The sequence below is a fragment of the Mustela lutreola genome, chromosome 8 (genome assembly GCF_030435805.1).
Source record: "Mustela lutreola isolate mMusLut2 chromosome 8, mMusLut2.pri, whole genome shotgun sequence".
NCBI classification, from domain to species: Eukaryota; Metazoa; Chordata; class Mammalia; order Carnivora; family Mustelidae; genus Mustela; species Mustela lutreola.
In genome coordinates, this window is record NC_081297.1 from 42,149,909 (window position 1) to 42,173,915 (window position 24,007).

The 24,007-nt window shown below is 48.4% G+C and overlaps 1 protein-coding gene across 42 annotated transcripts in view; it reads right to left on the reverse strand.

Moving 5' to 3' along the window:
* CACNA1C (calcium voltage-gated channel subunit alpha1 C) overlaps window positions 1-24,007 on the reverse strand; it is a 744,856-nt gene that overhangs the window by 75,954 nt on the left and 644,895 nt on the right. For 22 of the 42 annotated variants that reach the window (XM_059184363.1, XM_059184373.1, XM_059184370.1 and 19 more), the window contains 6 exons: window positions 23,414-23,521; window positions 22,508-22,560; window positions 22,039-22,185; window positions 20,452-20,653; window positions 18,737-18,895; window positions 18,015-18,125 (listed from right to left, as the gene is read on the reverse strand). In XM_059184363.1, the coding sequence (XP_059040346.1) occupies window positions 18,015-18,125; window positions 18,737-18,895; window positions 20,452-20,653; window positions 22,039-22,185; window positions 22,508-22,560; window positions 23,414-23,521 (780 nt within the window). Of the gene's footprint in view, window positions 1-306; window positions 391-18,014; window positions 18,126-18,736; window positions 18,896-20,451; window positions 20,654-22,038; window positions 22,186-22,507; window positions 22,561-23,413; window positions 23,522-24,007 lie in introns of all 42 variants that reach the window. The other 20 variants (XM_059184367.1, XM_059184359.1, XM_059184357.1 and 17 more) reach the window with 1 other exon arrangement.

A 24,007-nucleotide genomic window follows, 5' to 3' on the forward strand; every position in this document is an offset into this window, starting at 1 on the left:
CGCCCGGGGAGGGGGCCGGGCAGCCCCCCTCACCTGCCCCTCCTCCATTCAGCTCCGGGCCCCTGGGCCCAGCGCCACGGGGCAGAGCTGGGCCAAGCGAGAAAAAAAGGAGGAGAAGCTCCCACTTTTTTTCCCCCACAGACGACGGCAGGTTCAATAAAAAGCATGACTGGAGGGGGGTAAAAACAGGAAATTAAAAAACCAAACAAATAAAAGGAGGTAGAGAGAGAGAGTGAGAGAAAGGGGAAAGAGAGGAGGCAGAGGAGGAAGGAGGAGGCTTCCTGGGGAGGGCAGAGTCATACTCACATTAGTTTCACTGAGAATGACGTCAATTATGCTGCCAATTACGATGAGGAAGTCAAAAACATTCCAGGGATCACTAAAGTAACCCTACATAAGGGAGGGGCAGGCAGGATGGGGATTAAAAAGGAATATTAGACAGACAAGAACAGAGCAACATCACCATCAGAATCACCATCCGGGCACCTCAGTGCTGTTGCTGGAGTCGTGAACGCCCGTATTGTGGCCAGGAGCCCAAGAGGGAAGCGGGTGGCCGGGAGGCGGTTGGTCCAACCCTCCTGCCCCGCCCTCTCTGGGTCACCTGGCCCCCCTTCCTCCAGATCCATCCCACCACGCCACCCTCCTGCAAAAAGTCTCTTTCTGCTTCCCACAGTGGGGGGCAGGGGTGGGCATGGGGGGGGCAGGCAGTGCCAGTCACAGTGGTGCAGGGACACGGATGGACTCTCTTCTCAATGCCCACTCAGCGCCTCCTATGCCCCTGGCTCTCCTCCATCAGAAGGGCCATTCTGGAGGTAGGGAGGGACACAGGTGTGTAACACCCCTCCCCCACCCCAAGGTGAGTGGGATGTGGTCCTAGGGATGGTCTGGGAATTCCAAAGACCTGAAAACCACAGCAGTGTGGTCCCGAAGGGTGGCCAGGTCATCTGGGCTCAGTGGTAACGCATCTAAAGCTTGGGAATAATGAGAGGACTGCATCATTAAAACAATACTATCTATGCTGGACTCTTTGCAGTTAGAATCAATGGTCTCCACTGTTCTAGCACTGGCCATGCCCTGGTGTTTCCAGGGACAGTGCTGTCCTGGCAGAGGTTTTATGAACTGAAAGGAGACAGAGTCCAGGTAAATCTTACAGCTCAGTCATGTCAGGCAGTGCTTTTGGGGGCATAGACTATGCACCTCCCTTAGGTTCTTTCCTAACGTCTACTAGTTTGGTGTAGAGTCCCTGATGACATGCAAATATCACTCAAAGGGAATGAAATTATCAAATCTGAGAACTGGATTGATAGGGGAGACTGGGTAGAGGATATGGGGACATAGACTTTGCAAGAAGGGAGTAGAAGCAGTCGTGCCATGGCACTGAGGGGCTAAGACTTGTGTCCTAACTTCACCACTTCACCCTGTATACTTGGACTTCACTTGTGTTCCACCATATTTGGAGAAAGGAAGAAATGCTTTTGAAGTACTTTTCTGAGGTCTTGGACAACTGGTCGACCAAGGAAAAGGCTGTCCCAGATTTCCTAGAGGATTCCAGGAGTCCCGGGAAGGTGGACCCTTCACAGAGTGGACAGGTATCTTGGGTCTGGACCATATGCCTCTCTGAGAGGTGTGGGAGTCTAGAGAACACTGCCCTGTGGCCACACAGGAGTATAGGCTCACAGTTCAGGTGACCCTGGGAACAGGACAGTCATATTCCCCAGGAGTAGAAAGAAAAGGACCTAGCTAAAGTTACTTGTCTTCTTTAAAAAAGTGCATTTGCTTCTTCACTTTTTCAGGAAATATTCTGCAAAGGAGACCAGACAGGGCTGGAGCACATTTGTTCAGCAAGACCAGCACATTTTCCTATTCTCTGAGCCACTCATTGGGGCTTCCAGGAGATGGGATTCTGGAGGCTGGGGAGTGGGTATGAAAGCATGGAGGGTCCTTTGGGAGTTTCCCAGACTTCTTTCCCTAGTGTTTGAAGGCTGCCAACTCTCCCTTTTAATTTTTTTACTCACAAGAGCCAAGAGCCTGTGTTCTTCCATTTCCTCCTGGCTCTATCTAGCTCCCTTAACTTCCCCACTTCCCAGTCATGCCCTCTTTCCAGAGGGATTGCAAAGACATGCTGTCCTAGGGCTGTTATTCTTAGTATGGGAGGTCAGGTCACAGGGAAAGGGGCCTCTCTGTTCCCAGGCATTTCTGCCAAAAGAAAACAGAAATGCCACGGTGGAGACTCTGGACAGCCAGACTCTGGAGAAGCAGAGGTTGGCCAGGGCATGGGTCAGGTGAGGGTCAACTGGAAATCATGGCTTTCTTGTTGACTTCCCAGAATCATTTCTGAATATACTAGAGCCCTGGAGGCAGAGGGAGACTGTTCTCTCCCGTCTAAGTCACAAGCTATGAGCAGGAAATAACCAATTCCCTCTCAGGTTCTTAGATGTTATTCACAGGGCAGATGGAGAAGGCTGATTTTTAAGGAAGGGAGGTAAATAAGAAGGACTCCAAGTGAGCTACAAATATGCATACGTTTTAAAATTAGAGTTTGGAAAATACTGGGGTAGTCTCTTTCGATGGGAAGACTGTCTTTGTGGGGAGAGCTATTTCAGAAGGGAAGGGGAGGCAGAATCAAGGAAGAGAAAGAAGAGAAACAGCAGCCAGAGCAGAGTCCAGGAACGTTCAGCATCTAGCCTAGAAAATGTGGTAACAAAACGTTACTCGGGTGTGCGGGCAAGAGGAGAGACAGGGAGGGGGAAGGCTCAGCGCTCAGGAAAGGAAGTTGAGTTGGAGTCTTCTCCTTCGTCAGAGACCTGAAACAAAATGGGGAAGCCGGCCTGGTCGGCAACGCCTCTGAGAGAGGAGAAAAAGGGGAGGCAGGAGGAGAGTAGGGCAAAGGCCAGGATAAACACACAGGTTAGTCAACTGCTGAGCACCAGGGAAAGGCAGATACCGAAAGGGACCCTGCCAACCTCCCAGTTGGGCATCGCTCATCACCCTTTCTCTGGGAATTTTTTGTGTATGTGCAGATGGAGGGAAAACACACACTAGTCCACTCCTCCTTGGTCATGGGCCTCTCCCAACCTTCCATGGCAGGCTCCCACGGGTTGGGCTCTCTCAAGACGAAAGCCTTGTGCCTCGCTCTTGCCCTCACCAGGCTGTGCTGGTGAGGCTTTTGGTCCAGGCAAGCTACCTGGTCGGCCCAGTGCTAGGGCCTCCACTGGCTGCAGAGACCAACCTGTTGCCTTATTGGACTCTGCCTGGGGAGATTTGCACATAGCGGGAATGTAGGGGTGAGGGAGCATGCTGAGGGGGGGCAGGTGGCAGGATCCCTTTAAGAGGCAGATTTTTACCCTGACCCATCCGCCCATCTTTCCGTTTTCTCTGTCCCACAATGCCATCAATTCTCCAAGCTGGACCATGAAGACAGTTTCAGACCCAGCTTCAGCTCTTTGTTTCCTCCATCCGCCTCCTCCTCCCACTCTCAACGGTCCTTCCTCCCATCCCATTCACAATAAGGTGCTCGCCATTTAGACACCTTGTCAAATCCCTAAGTGGGCAGGGCCTGGAAGAATATTTTTTCCCCTGCACTCTCTGGAGTATAAGAGCTTAGTGTGCGCTCACTCTCTCTCTCTCACACACACACACCCCGTTTTTGCCTACCTCATTTGCTGGAAACCACAGGTAATACAGATTTGGGGTATGTAATGGAAGAAGGACGGTAGAAACAAATCATAGGCTTTTTCTCTTATGAAATCAGTTTGACCTAGAGTCAGTTACACCTATCCTCTGGTGATGAGGTCCCAAATGGTAGGGTAGAAGTCATGATTAGGGAAAGGGTTTTCCTTGCCCTCCTTGAAATGGTGAACCAAACCTCTTAATGTCCAGCTCCCCAGAGTCAAGCAGGGCTGATCACCCAGAAGGTATGGTGTTTGGGGGATGAAAGGGCTTTCCCTTGACATCCTTAAGTCCTGCAGATTTAATGGGCTTTCCCCCTTTCAAATTCCCAGCCTCTGGGGATGAATTCAGAAGATGGGCCTCTTCTCTGGCTTTCCTGGGGACGCTCTTGCGTGCACACATTCAGGCTGATGAGTGCCTCCCCCCACCATGATCAGCAGTTACTTAGACCCTCCGTCTGATCCATTCTCCTTGGTGCTGCCGATCCTCCACTCACTGGCTGAAGTAGGTTGAGAACATGTAGACAAAACTGATCGTAACTTTAGCAAATCATTATTAGAAGGGAAAATTGCCACAATACCCCATGTTATACGTTTTGAATGCACAGGAATTGTGGATTTTCCTCTCTTTTGGATTCTCTGTGCCCTGATTCCCCTCCATCATTGAAGCTATTCCAAGTTGAAAGAGGCAGTATTAAGAGCACGGTCTCTGGAAGTGGGTTGTCAGTTCAAATTTTACTTCTGGCACTAATAAGCTGGGTACTCTTGAGCAAATAACTTCACCTCTTTGTGCCTCAGTTTCCCCACCTGTAAAATGGGAGAACTATAGGGTTACAATGGGGATTACATGAGACAACACATGTAAAGCACTTGCCTGGCCTGAAGTAAGCTGTAAATGAGTCTGGATGACTGTTGGGGTTTACACGAGTTGTCTACCTCTCTCCCAGTTAAGCACACATTCCATTTGGGGGTGACACTGAGTGGAAGGGCAGGCAAAGCCCAGGTGTGTGGAATAAGGAGGGAAGAGTTGAAGGTTCTGGAATCCTGAGCTTACCTTTCGCCAGCATCTAGGGCCTTTTCTATCCATCTTGAGTCACTAGTGAGTAGTGTGCCTGTCTTGAGACTCTTGAAGGAAATCTGGCTGGTACTACTTTGAGACTGATGACAGTTTGCATGTTGTCATGGCTAAATTTTGTCAGAGGCAGGGTCCTGTGGACAGTTAACTGCCAGGTTCTGAGAAACCACACTTACCACTGGGGGAGAACCAGGTCCCCCTCCTTCTGCCTGGAGGGCCAGGAGGACAGGAGTGGGCTGCCAAGCGGGCCTGGTCCCACCTCTGATCCTGGGGAGAGGTTAGAGACAAGTGCCTTTGCCCTTGCATTCTGGGTCCTCAGCTCCTCTCCTGCCCAGCCCAGAGGCCTCCTCTGTGATCTCAGAGACAATACAGGTAGGCGGTGAGAATGAATTGCAGGAAAACCCGCGCACCTGGGAGTACGCTGTGTGTTCGAGGGGATTTTGAGGTTAAGACTTGTTTTGCTGCCATCACTTGTGGTTTTTTTTTTTTTTTTTTTTTTGGTCCTCTTCTCTCTTTCTCCCTGCCCATCTTCAGAATCTACCTCTGATGGTAAAGCAAAAGGACCCGGAGGAGGTGATAAGGAAGCTTGCTTGGCCCCAATGGGGAGGCTGACCTGGACTTTCTGTCTGTCTGGGGGTGTTTATTTCCAGGGACCTGGAGCCCCAGATAGTGTTGCCAGGCTCAGTGTCAACGTGAGAGGCCTGAGCCGAGAGGAGAGGTAGAAGTGCTGGAATGGAGACAGAGAAAGGCCAGGAAGGAGGAGTCTCAGAGGGAGGGAAAAGCCAACGGCAGGACGCAGAGATGCCAAAGAACCAAAGGGACTGAGGAGTCATGCAAGAAGCAAAAGGCGAGAAGGGCAGGGTTGGGGAAGGTCATGAAAGGTAGAAGGCAGAAGCAGAGCAAAGGAGGGAAGGAGGAGTTAGGAAAAGCCATGCAGATGGTGGGAGACAGGGAGAAGGAGAAAGGAGTGGAAGGAAGCTTGAGAGGAGGTGGGCAGGATGCAGAGCGCCAGAGGCGGGCGCATGGCATTGCAGGGGAAAGCAGGGAATCCACACAAAGCTGGAGGAAGGGTCAGGACACCTGATAGAGGCAGGGCCTAGAATGCAAGGGAGGGACCCACCATAGCTCATCCTCAACCTGGGGTGGTGGGGGGGGGGCGTTCCCTGAAGGAGAACAAGAGCCCCTGCTTGAGTGAACAAGGAGTTGAGAGAAGGCACATGAGGCAAGAGGCTAAGCAGAGGCGGTTGGTGTGGCCGGGGAGGCAGTGTCCAGTTCCTTGGAAACCCTGGTCTCTCCTGGGGTCCAGGTGGTGGGACCAAGATGTGGGGGGAGAGGGAATGAACCAGGAAGAGGTGCTGAGTGCAGCTGGCAGCTCAGTGGAGGGGGCAAGAGTAGATCTCATGGAATCTCATGGAACACAATGGTAACTGACACCAAGCAGAGATAATAGGAATTGTATTACGTTACGATGTCATTTAGACATAATAGTAATCATGGAGATTAGTGGCATCTAATGGAGAAGTCATGACGAGAGCACACAGCTGCTCCAGCCTCCCGGCAGCCTGGGTGGGAGTGAGGCTTCTGTCTTCCACTGTCAGTTTCTCCCCTGTGACATGGTCACTCAGGGGCTCCCGGAGTCTCAGGCTGCACTGAGAACAGGCGTACAGCAGACACGAGGGGCAGGAGCAGGCTGCCGGCCAGGGTGAGGGCCTGAGTCCACACCCCTGGGGAGACAAGGCCCCAGGTGGGTGGCGGTGATGGGGCTGCCAGAGGAATATGCACTTGGAACTGGACACCTTCTACTTCATTTTTTTTTTAATTAAGATTTTCCTCCCCAGGAACATTTAAAAGGCCCTCTTTCATTTCTTTCTCTCACCAATACACAATGAGCACTCACTAGGTACCTGGGATTGAACAAGATTGAACAGATCTGACTCTGGCATCCTTCTCCCCTGGGAGGAGATAAAAACGGGGGTTATTGGCTAAGCTCCCTCTGGGGACCTCAGAAGGTTCTTTCTGTGCCTCAGTGTGCACGGGGGTAGGTGGCAGGATCCTGGTAGCTGCTTCCTGCTGCTCTTGAGCTGCTTTCTGCAAAGGTCCCCTCCAGGACCAGGGCACTGAATGGACGCGTCCCGTGGAAACACCACGGACGCTCTCCGTGGGAGACGGGAAGGTGGAGAGCAGACAGCCCTGGGAGTGGGTGAACCGGGAGGAGCCGTCCCACCACTCTGCTCCAGGGCTAAACTCAGACCTGTGACAGCTCTGTGCCCTCTGCCTTGAATCTTCTCTCCTCCGGCCCAGCTGGGAAAGCACTCTAAACCCAGATCTGACCGGTCCCCTCTATGTCCTTCCTGACCTAACCCGGGCTGAGCCCTCCTTAGTGAAGGGGCACTTATGGCCCCCCTGCAGTTGTGAGAGGCTGTACCTGCATCCACTTTAGTGAACAAAATGGGAATGCACTGAGCTCCTGTGTTCGCTTCCAGAGATGTGCCTGGAGTTGTGCAGGTGAGTTTCCATAGCACCTCCCCTCCCCCGCCGGCCAGGTCTTCCTTCTCTGCCTAACAGGAACAATCACTGTGCAGCCCTTGAGGGCTTTGGGAGGACAACAGTGCCTGCTGGTTGCTGGGGACTGTTGGAGCGCTCCATGGAAGACTGCCTCTCCTGGCCTTGCTGGTGGCCTTCCTGCAAGACCCCCTCCTCTATAGCGGTGACCCCAAGCCCCCACGGGTCTAGGGATCCCTCTTCCCCTCCCAGGCTTGGTTTCCTTCTCAGAGGTAGGGTTGGAGAAAGGAACCACAGCGTACTTTCCTCTGGGCTTCTTTACACAGTGTGAATAATTTTCCACATTAAATAATTAAATGTAATAGCTAATACCACCCTTCCCACACAAAGGCTTTCTGCAAGTCATATAATTATTTTTTTATCATTCATAGTGACTTCCAAGCTCTCAAGCGTCAGGCAGGAAAGAAACCTGTCACAATGTTGCAGCAATATGCAAATCCCTGGGTATGAGAGCCACGGTGGGGAGGCCCCTCCCTGACAAAGCCCATTTGTGCCAGTCTGCGTGCACTGTTCGGCATCAGGTACCCCGTGGACATTCCACAAATAAATAATAATCAGGGTAATGCCAACTCACCAATCAGACTGCTAAGCAGCAGGCAGGAGCTACACCCCACACAGCAGGTGCCTCTTGACTCTGCTGCCGCTGGCAGCCAGGAGGTGGGGCTGGGGGGTGTGGTGTTACATGTCACCGCCTTCTTCCTTCTCCTTCCCTTTCTATTCCTTTGAATGAAACGTACATATGTGGTGATTTTCTGGGTTGAGGGGTTCCCCTGCTGATGGGAGACACTGGTTTCTTAATAATTTGGATAAACAGATTTCAAATGTTTCAAGAAATAAATAAGAGGTTGAATGAAGTCCTACTTTAGCCCAAGAATTGGTTCTCACTCTGGGGCATGCACTGCCCTCTGGGGGGTGTTCGGGAACCTTCGGGGGCACCGCTAAGATTCAGGGTGGGCAAAACTGGCATTTAGTAATGCATGGGTGGGCCAAGGATGCTAAATTTCATGGTAGGCATGGGACAGTTCTGCCCAATGCACTGTGGCGTGTGGCGTGTCCTGTATGACTTTTGGGGGACATGCAGGGTGCCACAAGCAAATAAGGCCTGGCGGTTATAACTTAAGTTTTTATTCCAAGGTCTCATAATCTTGCTCTTTCATTGTTTCATTAACCTCTATTTTTTATGTGTGATTAATTCTTCTACTAACTACAGACTTTCCCATTACATTAAAATTCAGAGATTTTATATACATAGAAATATACACACATACCCTGTGTAAAAAAAAAATATATATATAAGCATTATATTACATTTATATATAATATTTAAAAATATGACATTGTGTGTATAGATGTGAATCTTATATGCATAAAGCTTTAAGTTTCCTCTGATTTTCTTAAAGGAAAATTAAGGTGATATTACAGAGTATTTGTTACACAAAGGGAACTTTGGTTCTATAAGGATCAAAGCCCACTAGCCTAAAAGGATGTCTAAGTTTCTATAGAACTCTTAAAAGGAACTATTGCTTGCTCTTGGGGTTTTTTAAAGCTGAATTTTCCAGGTTGGTGTGGAAATAGAAAGTCATTCAATCTAAGAGCCATTCATACTTCTAGTTTAATTTGAACCTTGACCTTTAACAGGCCCCTGAACAGGACCTGCCCATGGGGTTTCCTCACTCCCAGCACCCACAGGCCAGGTCTCCTGTGGGTGGCCCTGCCCCAGGCACCGCAGGACCTCGCACATCCATGGCTGCACCCTGCCCACTCTCCCCTCCATGCCAGCCCTGTCGTCCTGGGTCTATGTGGGGCCTCTCTAGATTTCCAAAGCCATGTTTTGTGGGCTGCTAGTGCTGGGAGATGGTAATTGGCTCTTCAGTGAGACAAGACAAGGCTTCAGTCCTCTAAAAAAGCTGCAAGGGTCGAATCTCCCAGCCTTTATTCAGGGCCATCTCAGAGGGCATCAGGCATGACTAGCTCTGGGTCCTGCACAAAAGAAACCTGTCTAATTACACTGAAGGCAGGAGCTCCCTAGTTTAGGTGGCTGTGTCCTGCCGATCGCCACTCCAGATGGCAGCCATCAGCAGCCACTCCCTTCGCTTTCCATTTCTGCTTCCCTCTCCAGCAAGTTCTTGGGGCTGACCTGGGGAGGGTGAGGAATGAAGGGGGTTTCCTCATAGGATGTTAAAGCTGGTAGAGAGGCTGGAGTCATTTCTCTGGGGAAGGAAACAGTGTTCCTCCATTTCCCCAGGGGATGCTGTCTGTGGTTTGCTCTTATTCAGGTGACATTTCCAGAGTACCTGAGAGGCACCAGTGCTGCTGTGTTAGCATCTGGAGGGATATGAAGGTGGGTAAGAGGGAGTCTTGCTAAAAGACTATCCTGACCATCCCTGACTCCTTTTCCACACCGTCTTCACCATTGGATGATGTTGCGAACCTGCCCACCTCCACGTGTCCTCTGTGGCTGTCACCTCATGTCCAGGAGCAGACTCCTAACTGCTTCCGCTCTTGGCCTGTACCAGTATGTCTTCTTCTTGAGGCCATTGGTGTGCTGGTTCAAAAACATGAATCTGATGCTATAATTTCCCGCCTGAGGCCCTGCTCTGTGTGGTGTAGATTCTGAGGGCTGTCGGCGTAAAGCCACACCCCTTCCAGGTTCCCAAGGGCCTGTGTCTTCTGAACCCTCCTCTTGCTCACTGCTCTCAGTTTCCAAAATAAGCTAAACTTGCCCCTGCCTCAGGTCCTTTGCTCTCCCTTGGGCCTGAAAGGCTCTTCCAGCTCCATTCAACCTCTGGGCCTCAGTTTACTAGGTAACTTCCTGACTACCTTATCTGAAACAGGTGTCTCTCTCACCCAGTCATGCTGTCCCTGTGGTGGCCCATCTCCCCCAGCACAGCACTTGCCCTGTTCCGTAACCCCTTTGTCTCTACATTACCCTGTGAGCCCTGCGATATGGTATAATGTCTCGACATCATCACCGAGGTGCTCAACAAACATTTATAGGAAAAAAAGATGGAAAAAGCAGTACTACTGTAGAAATTACATCTGGGCACCTTTCAGTACAATGTAAAGAAGGATTCCCAGCATAGCTGCCTGAAGAAATCTCTTACGGCAAAAAGGAGGAAGGCTTAGAGATTTCCTCATTGAGGGAAGATCAATGATCTTAATGGTGTTTTCTGATATGACTATTCGGACTCTCTTTTCCTTGTTTTCCAGTTTCATAATTTCCATCATGCATGCTGGCATGCATGCATTAAATTTTCACCGAATGCCTCTCAGGGGACACAGACATGCCTGTGAAACTGTTCCTGCCTTCCAGGAATTTGGCGATCTAATTTTTGTCTCCACGTCTTGCAAGTCTTCCCATTTCAAATGCATCTGTCTGTGCGTGTGTAAGCGTGTATGCACACACATTAATATGCAGGCTCTCAGCTGTAGTCACCTATCAGATGACTGTCTCCTCTCCTGAAAGCACCTGGCACTTCGGGCTTGGAAGGGAAATCCAGAAGGTCCAGACCAATGCAGGGAAACAAGGAGCCAAGGACAGAATGGGTGAGTGAGGGGGAAAGGGAGTTAAAGGGCCTCAGAGGAGGCGGAAGGACACGGGAACGGAGAGACTGTGTCAGTTTATAGAGACTTGTTCCTTGAGAAAGGCTTGCTTTCATTTTGTCTCTGATTTGCTTCTAAGGAAGAACGTGAACACTTGCTGAGGACCCGCTAGGTACACAACAACACCTCAGCTTGTTCATATTTGTTGTGTCAATGAGGGGATAGTGGAGAGAGCTTGGAATCACCTACACCTGCATTAAGATCCTCCCAAACAACAACCAAAACCTAGCTCTGCCATCTTGGACACATGACTTAGCTTTTCTCTCACCTTCCGTTTCCTAAACACCATCATGCTTCCCTCACAGACTGATTGAGGTAGTGAATGGAGAAAATCTAGTGTAGGGGCACCTGGGTGGCTCAGTCGGTTAGGTGTCTATCTTCGGATTCAGGTCATGATCCTGGGGTCCTGGGATCGAGTCCTGCATCAAGCTCTTTGCTCAGTGGGGAGACTTAGGATGTCTTCAGGCAGTATGTGGAAAGCTATTTGCCAAAGGGAAACAAGAAGCTGGATTTTTTTTTTTTTTTTTTTTTTGGTCAGACAGAGAGCAAGAGAGAGAGAGAACATGCACAAGCAGTGGAGAGGGGCAGAGGGAGCAGCAGGCAGAGGGAGAAATAGACTCCTCACTGATCAAGGGGCCCGATGCAGGACTTTATCCCAGGACTTGGGATCATGATCTGAGCCAAAGGCAGATGTGCTTAACTGACTAAGCCACCCAGGCATCCCTAGCTGCTGGATCTTTAAGGAAAGAAACTTCTAGGCATGGATACTGCCAGAGTAGATTGAGAAATTGGACTTCAGAGTCTGTTTGCAAGTGTCCTCACTGAATACTTCCCAGCCATCCACTTCCCCATTCCAGCTTTCCCTCTGCCTGTCCATATGTGAACCTAGAACCCTAACCTAGCCTGCGTCTATCCCCTCTGCAACAAGCCCAGTGAAAAGAAATTAGCTCCATCTTGGTCATGCCCTTAGGATATCTCCCAAACACTCCTCATCTTGGCAGGGCCTGTGGTCACCCGTGTCAGGGTTCACAACCCTTCCCAGGAGAAGACTCACTAGTAAGAACAACAGAATATGCAGAGACAAGATTGTTCTGGGGACCACTGGAGGCCATGGGATCCCTTGCACCGTACAGTCACCATTGGCAGTAAGAGGAAGGCCACCTTTGTGCGTGGGAAGTCCAAGGTTAGCAGTACCCTCTCTCAGGCTTGTATATTTGCAAGATGCAGAGCGTGCTGACTCTGGCTCAGGCCCTGCACAGTGCTGGTCAGGAAGAGGGCCACTGGAGAATCTCCTGCCGGAGAACCTCCTGCCCCTTCCTTCTCACAGCCTAGTGGCCGCTTGCGCAGGTGGGACCACAGTAAGGCCGTGCCCAGGCCTGGGCAATGGGGAGATGCCTGACAAGCATTTGACCTCCGTGGTCCTAAACAGCTCTGATTATCAGAGCATCTCATTAACCAGTCTTACTTCTATTTATGACTCATCCCTTGCTCCAAGCCAAGCAAAGTGTGCATAGGGCCATTGAGGGACTCCTCGGGACAACAGACTGAGGAAAGCAGGAGCTCCATTCTTTGTCAATGTCAGCCATTGCCTCCAGCCTCACCCTTTTTCTGCTTCTCTACCCTCCAAGAAGCAGTCAAGGCTTCCCTGCCCTCATGTCCTCTTTCCGGAAAGGAATCAGAGGTTACAAAAATGCCCCCAGAGCAGAGACACTATGATGACCGCTGAATTACTGTCCCACTGTCAGCTCACACTATGAAATGTTGGCCAAGTTCTCCATGTCGGGGGCAGGGGACAGGAGTCACAACAGCCCCACACAGATACAAGGAGTGTAGCAGTAGAAACCAGCGGCAGGGTGAGGAGGCCAGGCAGGGCCCAGCTAGGGAGGGCAGCAAGTCTCTATCCAGCAACTGGGATGTGAAAGAACCAGGGAGGGGTTTAGGGCTGTCAGATTTCAGTTTCACTGGGGCACTAAAACACCATCAGGAAACTTAGGCTGGAGCCCAGTGGACTGGGAAAAAGCGTAGCTGGGTGCCCCAGGGATCACCAGGGACACACCTTATATTCGACTCCCAGCAGCAGACTAATACCAGATAGCACCTGCCAGAGCACTTTCTCCGCCTTCTGTAGGGCCTTCCTGAGCTCAGAACCCAGGTGGGACAGGATCCATAAGGAAAGAGCCTAGCACCTGCAGCTGACAAGGACTGAGGAAGTCCAGGGATGACAGCAAGGGCTGGCCAAATCAGGAGAAAATCCATAGTGTGGGATCCCAGAGCAAGAGACTGTCTTACCCTGTCAAGAGGACTTCCACCATGATGAGTCAATTTCTGGCAGAAAATTAACAGCTGGAGAGAGAATAGGGAGGGTGAGGTAAACCATCTGGCTTCATGAAGCCAGAGCAGCTGGGCTGAAGAAACCAAGACAGACAGAGGACAGCAGAAGCTGGGAATATTATGGGAAAATTATGGGAAAGAACCAGTGTCTAGGGCTGTGTTGCCCAATAGCGCAGCTGCGGCCACATTCGGCTATATAATTTTAAATTAATTAAATATATTTGAAAAACCAATCCTTGGCTGTACTACCACATTTCGAGTGACTGTATTGTAGACAGTGTGTATGGAACATTGCAGGAAGTTCTGTTAGACAGAGCTGGTCCAGAGGCTTCATTTCATCCCTTAGGTTTGAAATGCCCTTGGGCCCTAATTTGTCCTGCAAGATAAAAGTAAGTCCCAAGGCTTCAGCTGCTTTTATTCCAGAAGCCTGGGGTGCCAGAAAGGTCAATGAGTGATTTTACTTTGGTTCTGTTCATCTTTCTGGACTATTCTCAGGCTGGGAAAAGCTGAAAGGGGAGGCCAAGGGTTTGATCACAGGGAGCTGCCAGGGCCAAATTCCCTCCAGGGTCATCCCCTCAGGGAGATACGGAGTGGACAGCAGCCACGGGGCAAGAGATACCTCTCTACAACAGCAGACCTGCTTCTTCATCCCTCCATGACCCATGCGAAAGTTTCTAGGGAGCAGAGGAGTCAGGACCCTTTCACTGGGAGGGCCTCCTACCTTCCTGGCAAATGGACTTGAGGAGGACAAGCCTGGAGCCCCTCCTCTCCCTCCTCCTCTCCTCATTGTTCTTGCTGAGTCATTGTCAGCAGCAAATCCCAGGCAACAAAGTGACATTATCAGCCCTTCTGTTACTAAGACCTGTAGTTAGCAGTGGAGTGTCTGTGCCTGGCCCTGCTTCTGAAACCAGGTTCTTGCCCTTCTCTCCATGGTGATGTCACAGCTGCCCAAGTGGGCTGAAGCCGTGGGACCACCCAGGGTCAGCCTGTCAAGCCAGACAGGGTGTCGTGGTGGCTTCCCTTTCCCCTGCCATTTTCACCTTGGGTAAAGTCCAATCTGGAGCTTTCACTGGGATTATACAGAATCTATGGATTGGTTTGGAAAGAAATGACATGTTTGTATATTGAGTTTCCAATTCATGAACAGAATATATTTCTCAACTTACTTAGTTTTCTTTAGTTCCTTTCTATGAAATTTTATAGTTTTCTCTGTAGAGATGACATTTTTTGTTAGATTTATTCCTAGGCATTACATATTTTTTCAGTGCTTGTCATAAAGTATATCTTAAATTTTTTTCATCTTTGCTGATGCATTCCAATTCCCTATAGGAAAACAACCCAGGTATCTAGTTACCTCCAGACAATTCTCACCAGGACTTTCCCATGCTGACCAACACAATCATGTAGGACCCAGATACCATTCAGTGTCTCCTACTCTAGGGGAGGGATCTCCTCTGGCTTGCTATAGGTGTTAAAATCAATAGTACTACTATCTACTGCATTCTCTTCAGACATCCCCATAGATCCCTGATGTTTTAGTGGGGGACTGAATTGCACTAAACTGGTTTATTCTTTTTTTTTTTTTTTTAAGATTTTATGTATTTATTTGACAGAGAGAGATCACAAGTAGGCAGAGAGAGAGGAGGAAGCAGGCTCCCTGCTGAGCAGAGAGCCTGATGCGGGGCTCGATCTCAGGACCCTGAGATCATGACCTGAGCCGAAGGCAGAGGTTTTAATCCACTGAGCCACCCAGGTGCCCCCTAAACTGGTTTATTCTTACCCATAATTTTTGGTGTGTTTGGAATAGAGCATCAACTTAAGGAGTAGGGCAGTTGGATTTAAGGCAGGGATTTACTTGAGTAAATTCATTTTCCAAGGTGTGGTGAGGAGAACAGAAATGAAGAACTTGGCAACATTAATCACTATGAACACAATGAAAGAATGAAACAAGGTACAAAGTGACCAGCCAACTGACCGACCAACCAACCAATCACAGAGACTGAAAGGATAGAGAAGAAAAGTCCAGCACTAAGAACTTCCTGCCTTCTGCATCTTTGCTGCCTAACTGTCCTTTAACAACTAATGCTGACAAGTGCAGGCTGATTCATTGCATGTATATAGAATCATGCCAGTGAATAAAAGGTGCTGAACAGAATCTCAGTTAATGGTGAGATATGAAAGCTGTTCTATATTTCAGAAGTCACTAGTGCTTGGGCCACACCCAGCCAGATAGTTCTACCAGGACTTCAAGTCATTTCTGGTTTGATTTTCTGCCTGAAATGTTGGAAGATGTTTTTCCTGGAGTCCATTCCCTAAATGAAGAACATAGCTTAATGTGAAACCTGGGCACCCCGTTCTCCTCAAGTCCCAACCGGTCAACCCTCTTTGGCTATACAGGTCCAGTGACCCTAACTCCTCTGTTGCCAGGAAGTCTTTTAAGAGATATTCACAGAAATTATCCATTTTCCTTTCTTTTTACACCACAGATTGACCCTGGCATGTGTGAAATGAAAACAGCCCCAGGATGGTTCTCTTACTTTTTTGGGAAAAGTCTTTCTTATTTTACTCCATCCTATCATAACAGAAAACTAGGGATTGAGGAAGCTGGGAGTCACTTTATGGTTTAGACCACCACAGCTAGCTAATTCCTAGGAAATGGCTTACTCCTTGATCTGCAGGACTTAGGTAAGGGGGTTTTTCAGGCTGAGGCCCCTATAAGGATCAATTTTATTTGCTTCTTAGGCCAGGTCTGCCTAATATGTCTTCTGTAGTCATGAGGAATAATTCACAAAGTCCACTGCAGGACTCTGCAGACATCAGACATCATCAGAGACACATCTGAGTCAACTGTGGAATGACTCAAGGCTTTGAAATATTTAAACCATATGTCTCATGAAACTAGGTGAAAGTGATGCCAGTTTCCCTACTAGAAGCTGTCATCTGCGACTGAACCTCAACTTGGCAATGATCTTGCATTCCCAGCCTCACCGCTCGTGTTGCTGTGGGCTGTGAACCTGTCAGTACTGCTGGGCCACGGGGCCTAGAACAGGACCAGAGGTAAGCAAAGATCCCATGGGCCCTATGGAAGGTGACTAGGGGATTTAGTGGTCTTCTTCAGGTCAGGACAAAATTTATGCCCCTGAATGGGACTGGGTTTGGAAGGGAAAGTGTAAAAAGTATATTTAGTGCCCTGGAGGAGGTAGAAAACACCATTATTATCACCAAATGACTTTTACTAGGAGTCTTATTCTCTGAAAATTAGCCAAGATCCCCAGGCATTCTTTAAGAGAAGGAATCGGCATTGTAACGATATTGTCTGTTTTATCTTGAAGTCCCTCACAGGTTGTTTCCCTCTTTCTGAAAAGCACCCAGCAGTACACTTGACATGGAAGATGCTTGCTGACAGCTTGGCATGGTGGAAATTATATTGACTATAAAGTCAGATTCTATTCCCAGTTCTGCCACTTAATAATGGTGTAATTAATATTACACTTAATTGCTCTGAGATTCACTTCCCTCTTCCCTAACATGAGGAAGCTAAAACCTGTGTTATGAGGGTGTTTTGAGGATTATGTGCAATGAGGTATGTGTATCACATGGTAAGTTATTCAGAAATGTTAGTTGAATTTTAATTCAAAGAAAAGGATAGACATCTTGTTAAATGAATATGGGTCCAACAGCCAAGGAGCACTCCCCCTGTCCCAATTAACCCCAGGACAAGTAAGAATTTGAATGAAAATGGAGTATATGGACAAAGACACTTCCTTTTTGTCTCCTGTTGATCTGTGTTGAATCTGTGTGTAGTAAAGGAGGGGGAGAGGAGGCTCAAAAAGCTAGAGAGGTTTCCTCAAGTCTGTAGCTATATAATTCTCTTAGAACCAACTCTTTACTTCTCATCACTCCCCAAAAGGAGCTGCAGCTATATTCTCCCTCAAGAGCAGCTGCCTGTGTTGTGAATCCTAGGCCATGGATGCCAATGATTCTGACCTGTTTTCAGAGGTGGAAGATGCAGGGTGATGCTCAAGTCAGTCCACTCCTCCATTATCCAGGAGAATGGGGGTAGGGCAGGTTAGAGAGGGCACAGAGAATCCAAAGCACAGGCAATCCAACCTTCCCTACCCTGCCTCATTCAGCCAATGGTTCTAATCTTTCTGCCAGCCTTTTTTTTTTTTCCTTTCTTTTAGAAGTTACTCACAAGTAGCAAGCCACAGACATTTGCCCTTCCTGTACCGGAAAGGGCAAGAGAACAATAAATTAACTTCTGAACAGGAGGACCGCATAGGCTGGAAAACTGAGCCCTGAGCAAATGAAGACCTGACTGAGCTTTTCACAGTGAGGATGGTCTGTGGCCAATGAAGAGAGAGGACAGTACAGCAGCAGCCTGAGTGAATTTGGGGAGGGGGGCTTGTTGTGAAGAGGTTTGGTTTGCCAATCTGTGGGCAAAATTTCTTTTAGATTATATGCTGGGGGATGAGGGTGGAGACAGGATGGAAAAGAGGAGAAGGACCAACATCTGTCTCATTGGAAGAAGAGAACCATCACAGGGAGGAATCTGTTTCCCATATTTCCCAGCCACAGACTAGAGTGGAGACTATCTCAAGTGGTTGTTCTGGTGCAACTTCTGGTAGGTTTAGGAATTGTGTACCATTTATCTTTCAAGAAGGTGGGGTCTTTCACTGATTATTTCTGCCTCTCACTCTCCTTCTTTCAGTACTGGCACTCCCCCTTGTCCATCCCTCCAGCCTGTAGACCAGACACCTTTTTCAGAGGCCTACCTTGGGTTTGAAGGCAATGAGCTTCAGAATCATCTCCACGGTGAAGAGGCCAGTGAAGAGCATGTTGAGGATGTTCATGGCAATTTTGAAGAGGCAGCTCTGGCCATAGTGCTGAGGGGAGGGGAAGGACTGTGAAAATGAGGAAGGGACACCCCTACTCCTTACCACCCTCCTCTCAAAAGAGATCTTCCTTGAACCAAGCCCTGGAAGGCCATTCACATCTCTGTGGGCATCCAGGTGGACTCAGGAAATCCTGCAAATACCCTTCTCTGCTAGCTCTGAAAACACGGGTTGGCAGAGTTCTGTGTTTCTGCTTTGACTGGTTATGACAACTTATGGAGACTTCTGGTTCCTAAGAGAGCTCAAGCACAAGTTGATGTCCCTGAAAACAGGTGGACACAGAATCAATCTCTATACCCATGCCTCTTCAGGCTCTCCCTCTCTTCTCCATTTCCTTCACTGTTAACATTTTATTAACCCAGGCCTCTCTGGATTAATTAAGACCTTCTCTTATAAAGTCTCAGAGAAGAGCTCATTTTTGAGAAGGGACACTTGTCCTTCTCCATCTGAGAAAAGAGGGCAGTTCTGCTCTTTCTGCCTCTCTTGGCCAACATGAAGGTGACACACTGGAGACAGCCATGCAGCTCTTTTATACTTCATCTCCTCCCCTAGCAACCTCCCTCCTACAGCTGTCATGGATCCAGGGTCCCCCTAGGACTGACCTGCATGGCCAAGCAGATGGTGTTGAGAAGGATGAGGACGAACATCAGGTATTCAAAGTAGGTGGAGTTGACCACGTACCACACTTTGTACTGGTGCTGGTTCTTGGGGATATACCTCCGCAGGGGCCGGGCCTTGAGGGCATATTCCACGCATTGTCGCTGGGAGCAAGGCAGCAGGAGTGGTGGGGTGGGAATTGAGAGAGGGGGTTAGTAACCTGGATGATGTGTAGGGAGATGGCAGAGGAGGTAGGGTGTGGATGAAACTATACACCTTGGGCATCAGAGAAAAAATCTACTTATCTAGCTCATTTACAGCTTTAAGATGTTATTTGAACTGTTTTTCTTAGATCATTCCCTTGATCAAGGAAAGCATTGCCTCTAGTCAGTTTCCTTACCAAGATTTTATCAAGGAGCTTGTGTCTCTTTTTTCCAACTTGGTAATGACTGGTATACTGCTGACACTTAGTTGGCCTTTGATAAATACTTACTGAATGACAGAGAGGTGGTCTTCCCATTGATTATTTCCTATGCCTCGGACTCTCCTTGGAGCATCTCTCAACTTCTCCTTCCTGTACTAAGTTGGTCTTCCTTATTTACCCATATCCACAAGATCAGAAGATATAGTTCAAGGATAGGGAATCAGAGCTTGGGCTAGCTAAATTCCTGGGACTCTAACACATATCTGGTTCATTTTCTCTGTACCAGGCCCAGATTCCTGTATCAGAAACTTGGGAGTCACCCCAGCCTCTTCACTTACTCTCAGCCTCTGCACCCAATCTCTAGGCCTGAGCAATTTAATGTCCTTTATCCTGTCCACCTCCACTATCACTAACCTGATAGTACATCAAGGTCTAACCATCTCTCATCTACACTTTCCAATTGGCCTCCTGCTTTCCCATTTTATTTCTAATCCAAAGGCCATTCAGCAGCCAGAATGGTGAGTCTAAACCCAAGAGGTTGACATAAAAACCCATGAGGGGTCCAGCTGGCATAACTGGAGGAGAGCTGAGTGTCTTGTGCCATGTACCTTCCCATATAAGACCTTAAGTCACTCATGGACAGGGATACAGATCCACCTGACTTTCCCTATCAGGGAGCTGAGTTGGAGAAGTGGCCTCTGTGATCACATGCTACAGCTTCATTCCTCACTGACGGAGTTGCCAGCTCTTCCTCATAGGCCAACAAAATACCTTACAGTACTGGCATTCCCATATTGTTCCTACTTAAGCCTCTTTCTTGCCCCCACCTCATGCACAGGCCTCTGTGTTTTATTTAAGAAACAATTTCCTCGTAGTTTTCTACTGTCCCTCTCTCCCCCACCCCTGAAATCATCATGCCCTCATTGCTCTAGTTTCTTTCTTCATGATCAAAGTGCCAACCTACGTGGGCACTTTCTGACTTGAAAATTCCTGAGACATGAGGTTTTGTTCCCACAGAATCTATCAGAGAGTCTCCTTAAGTAGATGTCTAACCAATATTTGTTGGCTGAATGCACTCGCCAGATCCAGGATTTGCATTTCTTTTGTCCAGGTCCTTCCAGAGGACGGCTTCCTTATTGAGGAGCAGATGCATAATCTTAGTGTCTGCATGGATCGCTCTCCTGACTCCAGCCTCTCTTCTGGGTGGGCCACAAGCTGCCAACTGCTGTCGTTCCTCAAGTAGCCCTGCCCCCCCCGCTGCCCTGACACCTGTTCCTCTCCTTCCTAGGAAGCTACCTGGTTCTTGTCCAGCTCACAGTTCTTGTATTCCTGCTCCCCCTGCTCCTGGAAGGTGACGATGACGAAACCCACGAAGATGTTCATCATGAAGAAGGCAATGATGATGATGTAGATGATGAAAAAGATGGAGATCTCCACACGGTAGTTGTAGATGGGGCCCTTGTCTTCTGTGTGGGAGTCGATGGAGCGGTACAGCAGCCTGCAGAAGGAGACAGGCCCCAAAGGGAAGCGGAGAAGCAATGTTACATCTGTGGAATGATGGCACCACTGCTCCTATGGACCCTTGGATCAAGGGTGCTGGAAACAGCTCTAGGATGGGAGTCAGAAGATCTGGATTCAAGTCCCAGCTCTGTCACTTACTGGTGTGAGACCATGGGCAAATAACTTAATCCCTTTGAGCCTCAGATTCTTTATCTGTACAATGAAGACAATAAGCCTGACTTTCCTACCTGGTAGGGTGGTTGGTATAATGTATATGAGGGGGTTTTGAAACCGTCAAGAATTATTTCAATGTAAAATGAGTCATGGACATTGATTTCAAATACTAAAAATATAAGTAAATATTGAAACAGCTTTGCAAACTAGCATAGACTCAGAGGATGTTACAGTGAACATAAAATAAATCTATTTGAGAGCAAACATCCATTTTGATAAAAAATACTAGGTAAAAAATGACCCAGGCTTATTCAGATCATCAACAATGGTTTGAATTCATACTTAGATCGTTTACATGTGTCTGCCATTCATCTGGGCCTGGACTACGTGCCCATTATGCCTGTTCTTCTTCATGGACAGGGATTATCCCCTCTCTTTCCCTTGTTACTCTGCCCAGTACTCAGCTATTCTTTAGCTATTATCTATATTTTTTACCACATAAGAATGGTGACTCTCAACTCAGATCCATGTGTTATTACTGACTTAGGAATATTTAGAATTTTTTAACTTTTCAACAGTAATTTTCCTGGAATACACAGGTGGGGGTAGGGAGAAGCAGGGGTCCATACAAGATATATGAAACAGCCTGGTAAATGTGATGCATTGTAAAAGACCAACCAGGCTGATCTAGGCATTATGTCTATGAGGAATTTGTCCTCAGACTTCTGTCCCTTTCGTACTTCTCACGGTAATTATAGGCAAGACTTTTTCTAAGGACACTGGGGTAGAGTCTAAAAAAGAGATACCTCTGCCATCTCTGTCCACATTGAGTGCATGTTGGGAGTAGTAGTCTTGAATCCTGTGGTAATCCAGGGACTCATACCTGGAGAAACTCAGCCCACTCCTAGATATCATGAGAGTCATGACAAAGACCCCTATCATTGTGGCTCACTCTGACGTGGGGACCGGGTACTAAACAAAACTTCTTTTTGTTTGGAATTTCTGAAATGCTGACATCTTCTAGAAAAGGAGGAGTCTATGTTTCAGCAGTGACCATGGTATGCAGATTGTTCTAGAAAAAAACCCTCATTGCTTGGGAAGGATGCAGGTAAGTATGACCTCTGTGAAGGAGTGTGGTAGATTAATAAAACTTGGGGAATGTCTTGGTCTCTAATATCAAGTTGGGCAGGCCTCAATTTGTATACTCACTCTGGCCATCCCTCAAAGGTAGAGACAGTAAAGAGGGCCATCATGGCTGCCAGAACGTTGTCAAAGTCAAACTTGCTGTTCTCCCAGCTGCGGGGTTGGATGATAGGGTGATCGACCTCCCCATCTTTGTATGTGATGTAGTTACCCCTGAGAAAGAAGGAAGAGTTAATTCTCGGGCCTCTTCTCCCTTCACACCTGACCCACTGATGAGTCCTGACTTGCTGGGTGCGATAAGACTGGCCAGGCTTAAATCCCACAATGCTGGCCATTGGGAAGAAATTGAGAGGGTAGAACTTTTAAGAATAGATAATCTTACATGTCATGTTAATGTGATTAAGTTGCCCATGGGTTAAAGTCCAACTGTCAGTGCCATCTCAGAAAGAATGGGCTGTCCCTCCTCTCAGGCCAAGTCACCAACCTCCCCGAGTTAATGAGCTTTGATGCTGGTTGCCCTCCCACTTGTACTCACTTGCATTCTGCCTCAGTCTGTTTGGAACTATCTGAGCAGGTGTAGAGCTTTCCCTGGAAGGCAGAAGAACAAAGTGATTGGAGATGTTCATTAATCAATGAATCAAAAATGATTAGCAATCATCTCTATAGCCCAGCACTGTGCTAGGGACTTGGGATGAAAAGTGCAAGGAGGTAAGAATCAAATTGGGAAGATATGACTCGCATATACAAAGCAGGCAGCAAATAAAGATGCTCAGTGCTGCAAAGAAATTTTAAAAAGAGAGGAAACTCTGCTCCATGAATGTTGGACTTTCAGCTGGCCTGAGGAAGATAGAAGTGGAGCAGGGTTTGGAGGGACAAATTAGATGGAAACAAATCAGGGGAATTTATATGGTTGCTGGGAGAGGGCAGGAAGAATGTTTCAGATGGTAGAACAGCAAAAATAAGAGGATTAAGGCAGAAAGAGCAGAGACCATGGGCACTGGCCTCACCATAGCCAAGGGGTCTTGTCCAGATGCAGTAAAAGGAACCTGGATGGATGCAGGGTTCTGAAAGCTAGATGGAGAAGAGTGAATTTGATGCTGTTGATAATGGGCAGACCACTGCGGGCTTTAAGCAGATGACTGACATGAGGTTTCAGAGGATAAGAGTCCCTCTCCATTTCTTGCTAGAAGGAAGGTCAGGGACTGCAATGGCAGGCTGCGCTGTGAAGGTGAGGGGTCCTTGGCCTGATGGAGAGCACCTCCTTCCAGTCTTTTCCTTTTCCCCTGGGGGGATGCTGAGAGAAGGGGGTTTGGAGGATCCATTCATCCCAAGTCTGACCCAGGCTGCTGGCCTCTTTTGGTTGTATCTGCCAGCTCTATTTCTCAGCAATACTGACAGGAGGGGAAGGAAGCAGGAGCACAGATCAGAGCCAAGATGTTACCTTGAAAAGCTGCACACCGATGCAGGCGAACATGAACTGAAGCAGCGTGGTGACAATCACAATGTTCCCGATGGTCCGGATAGCAACGAACACGCACTGAACCACGTGCTGCGGGGACAAGAAGGCAGGGTTCGGGAAGTGCTGGCAGCCCGAGTTCTTTTAGCCAGCCATGAGCCTTTCTGAGGAGGCTGCATGGGCAGCCCTTTGCCACAAGAGGGAAAACTGGACTCAAACAGGCAAAGCACCATCCCAGGTTCACATGATGATGGAATCCAATGGAACTCAAGGTCACCTGTTGGGTTCTAGATGGCTCTAGGGACAAAAGCCCTGCTAGCTGCCCATTTTATAAGGGTAAGAATATGGGGACCTCATTATTATATGAGCCCCTGGGTTTGTGTGTGCCTCTCCTTGTGAAAGTTTTGCTTAGAAGCTCTGATTTTGAATGGCTGCCTGTCCTTGTTCTTTTCTTCCTGAAGTGGTACTTGTGGTACAGGCAGGAGAGTCCAGGCTCAAACACAGCAGCCACTTGCCCCAGCCATTTCTCCTCCCTCCAGTACATCCCCCACCCCTACCCCCCAGTCCCTTGCTTAACTT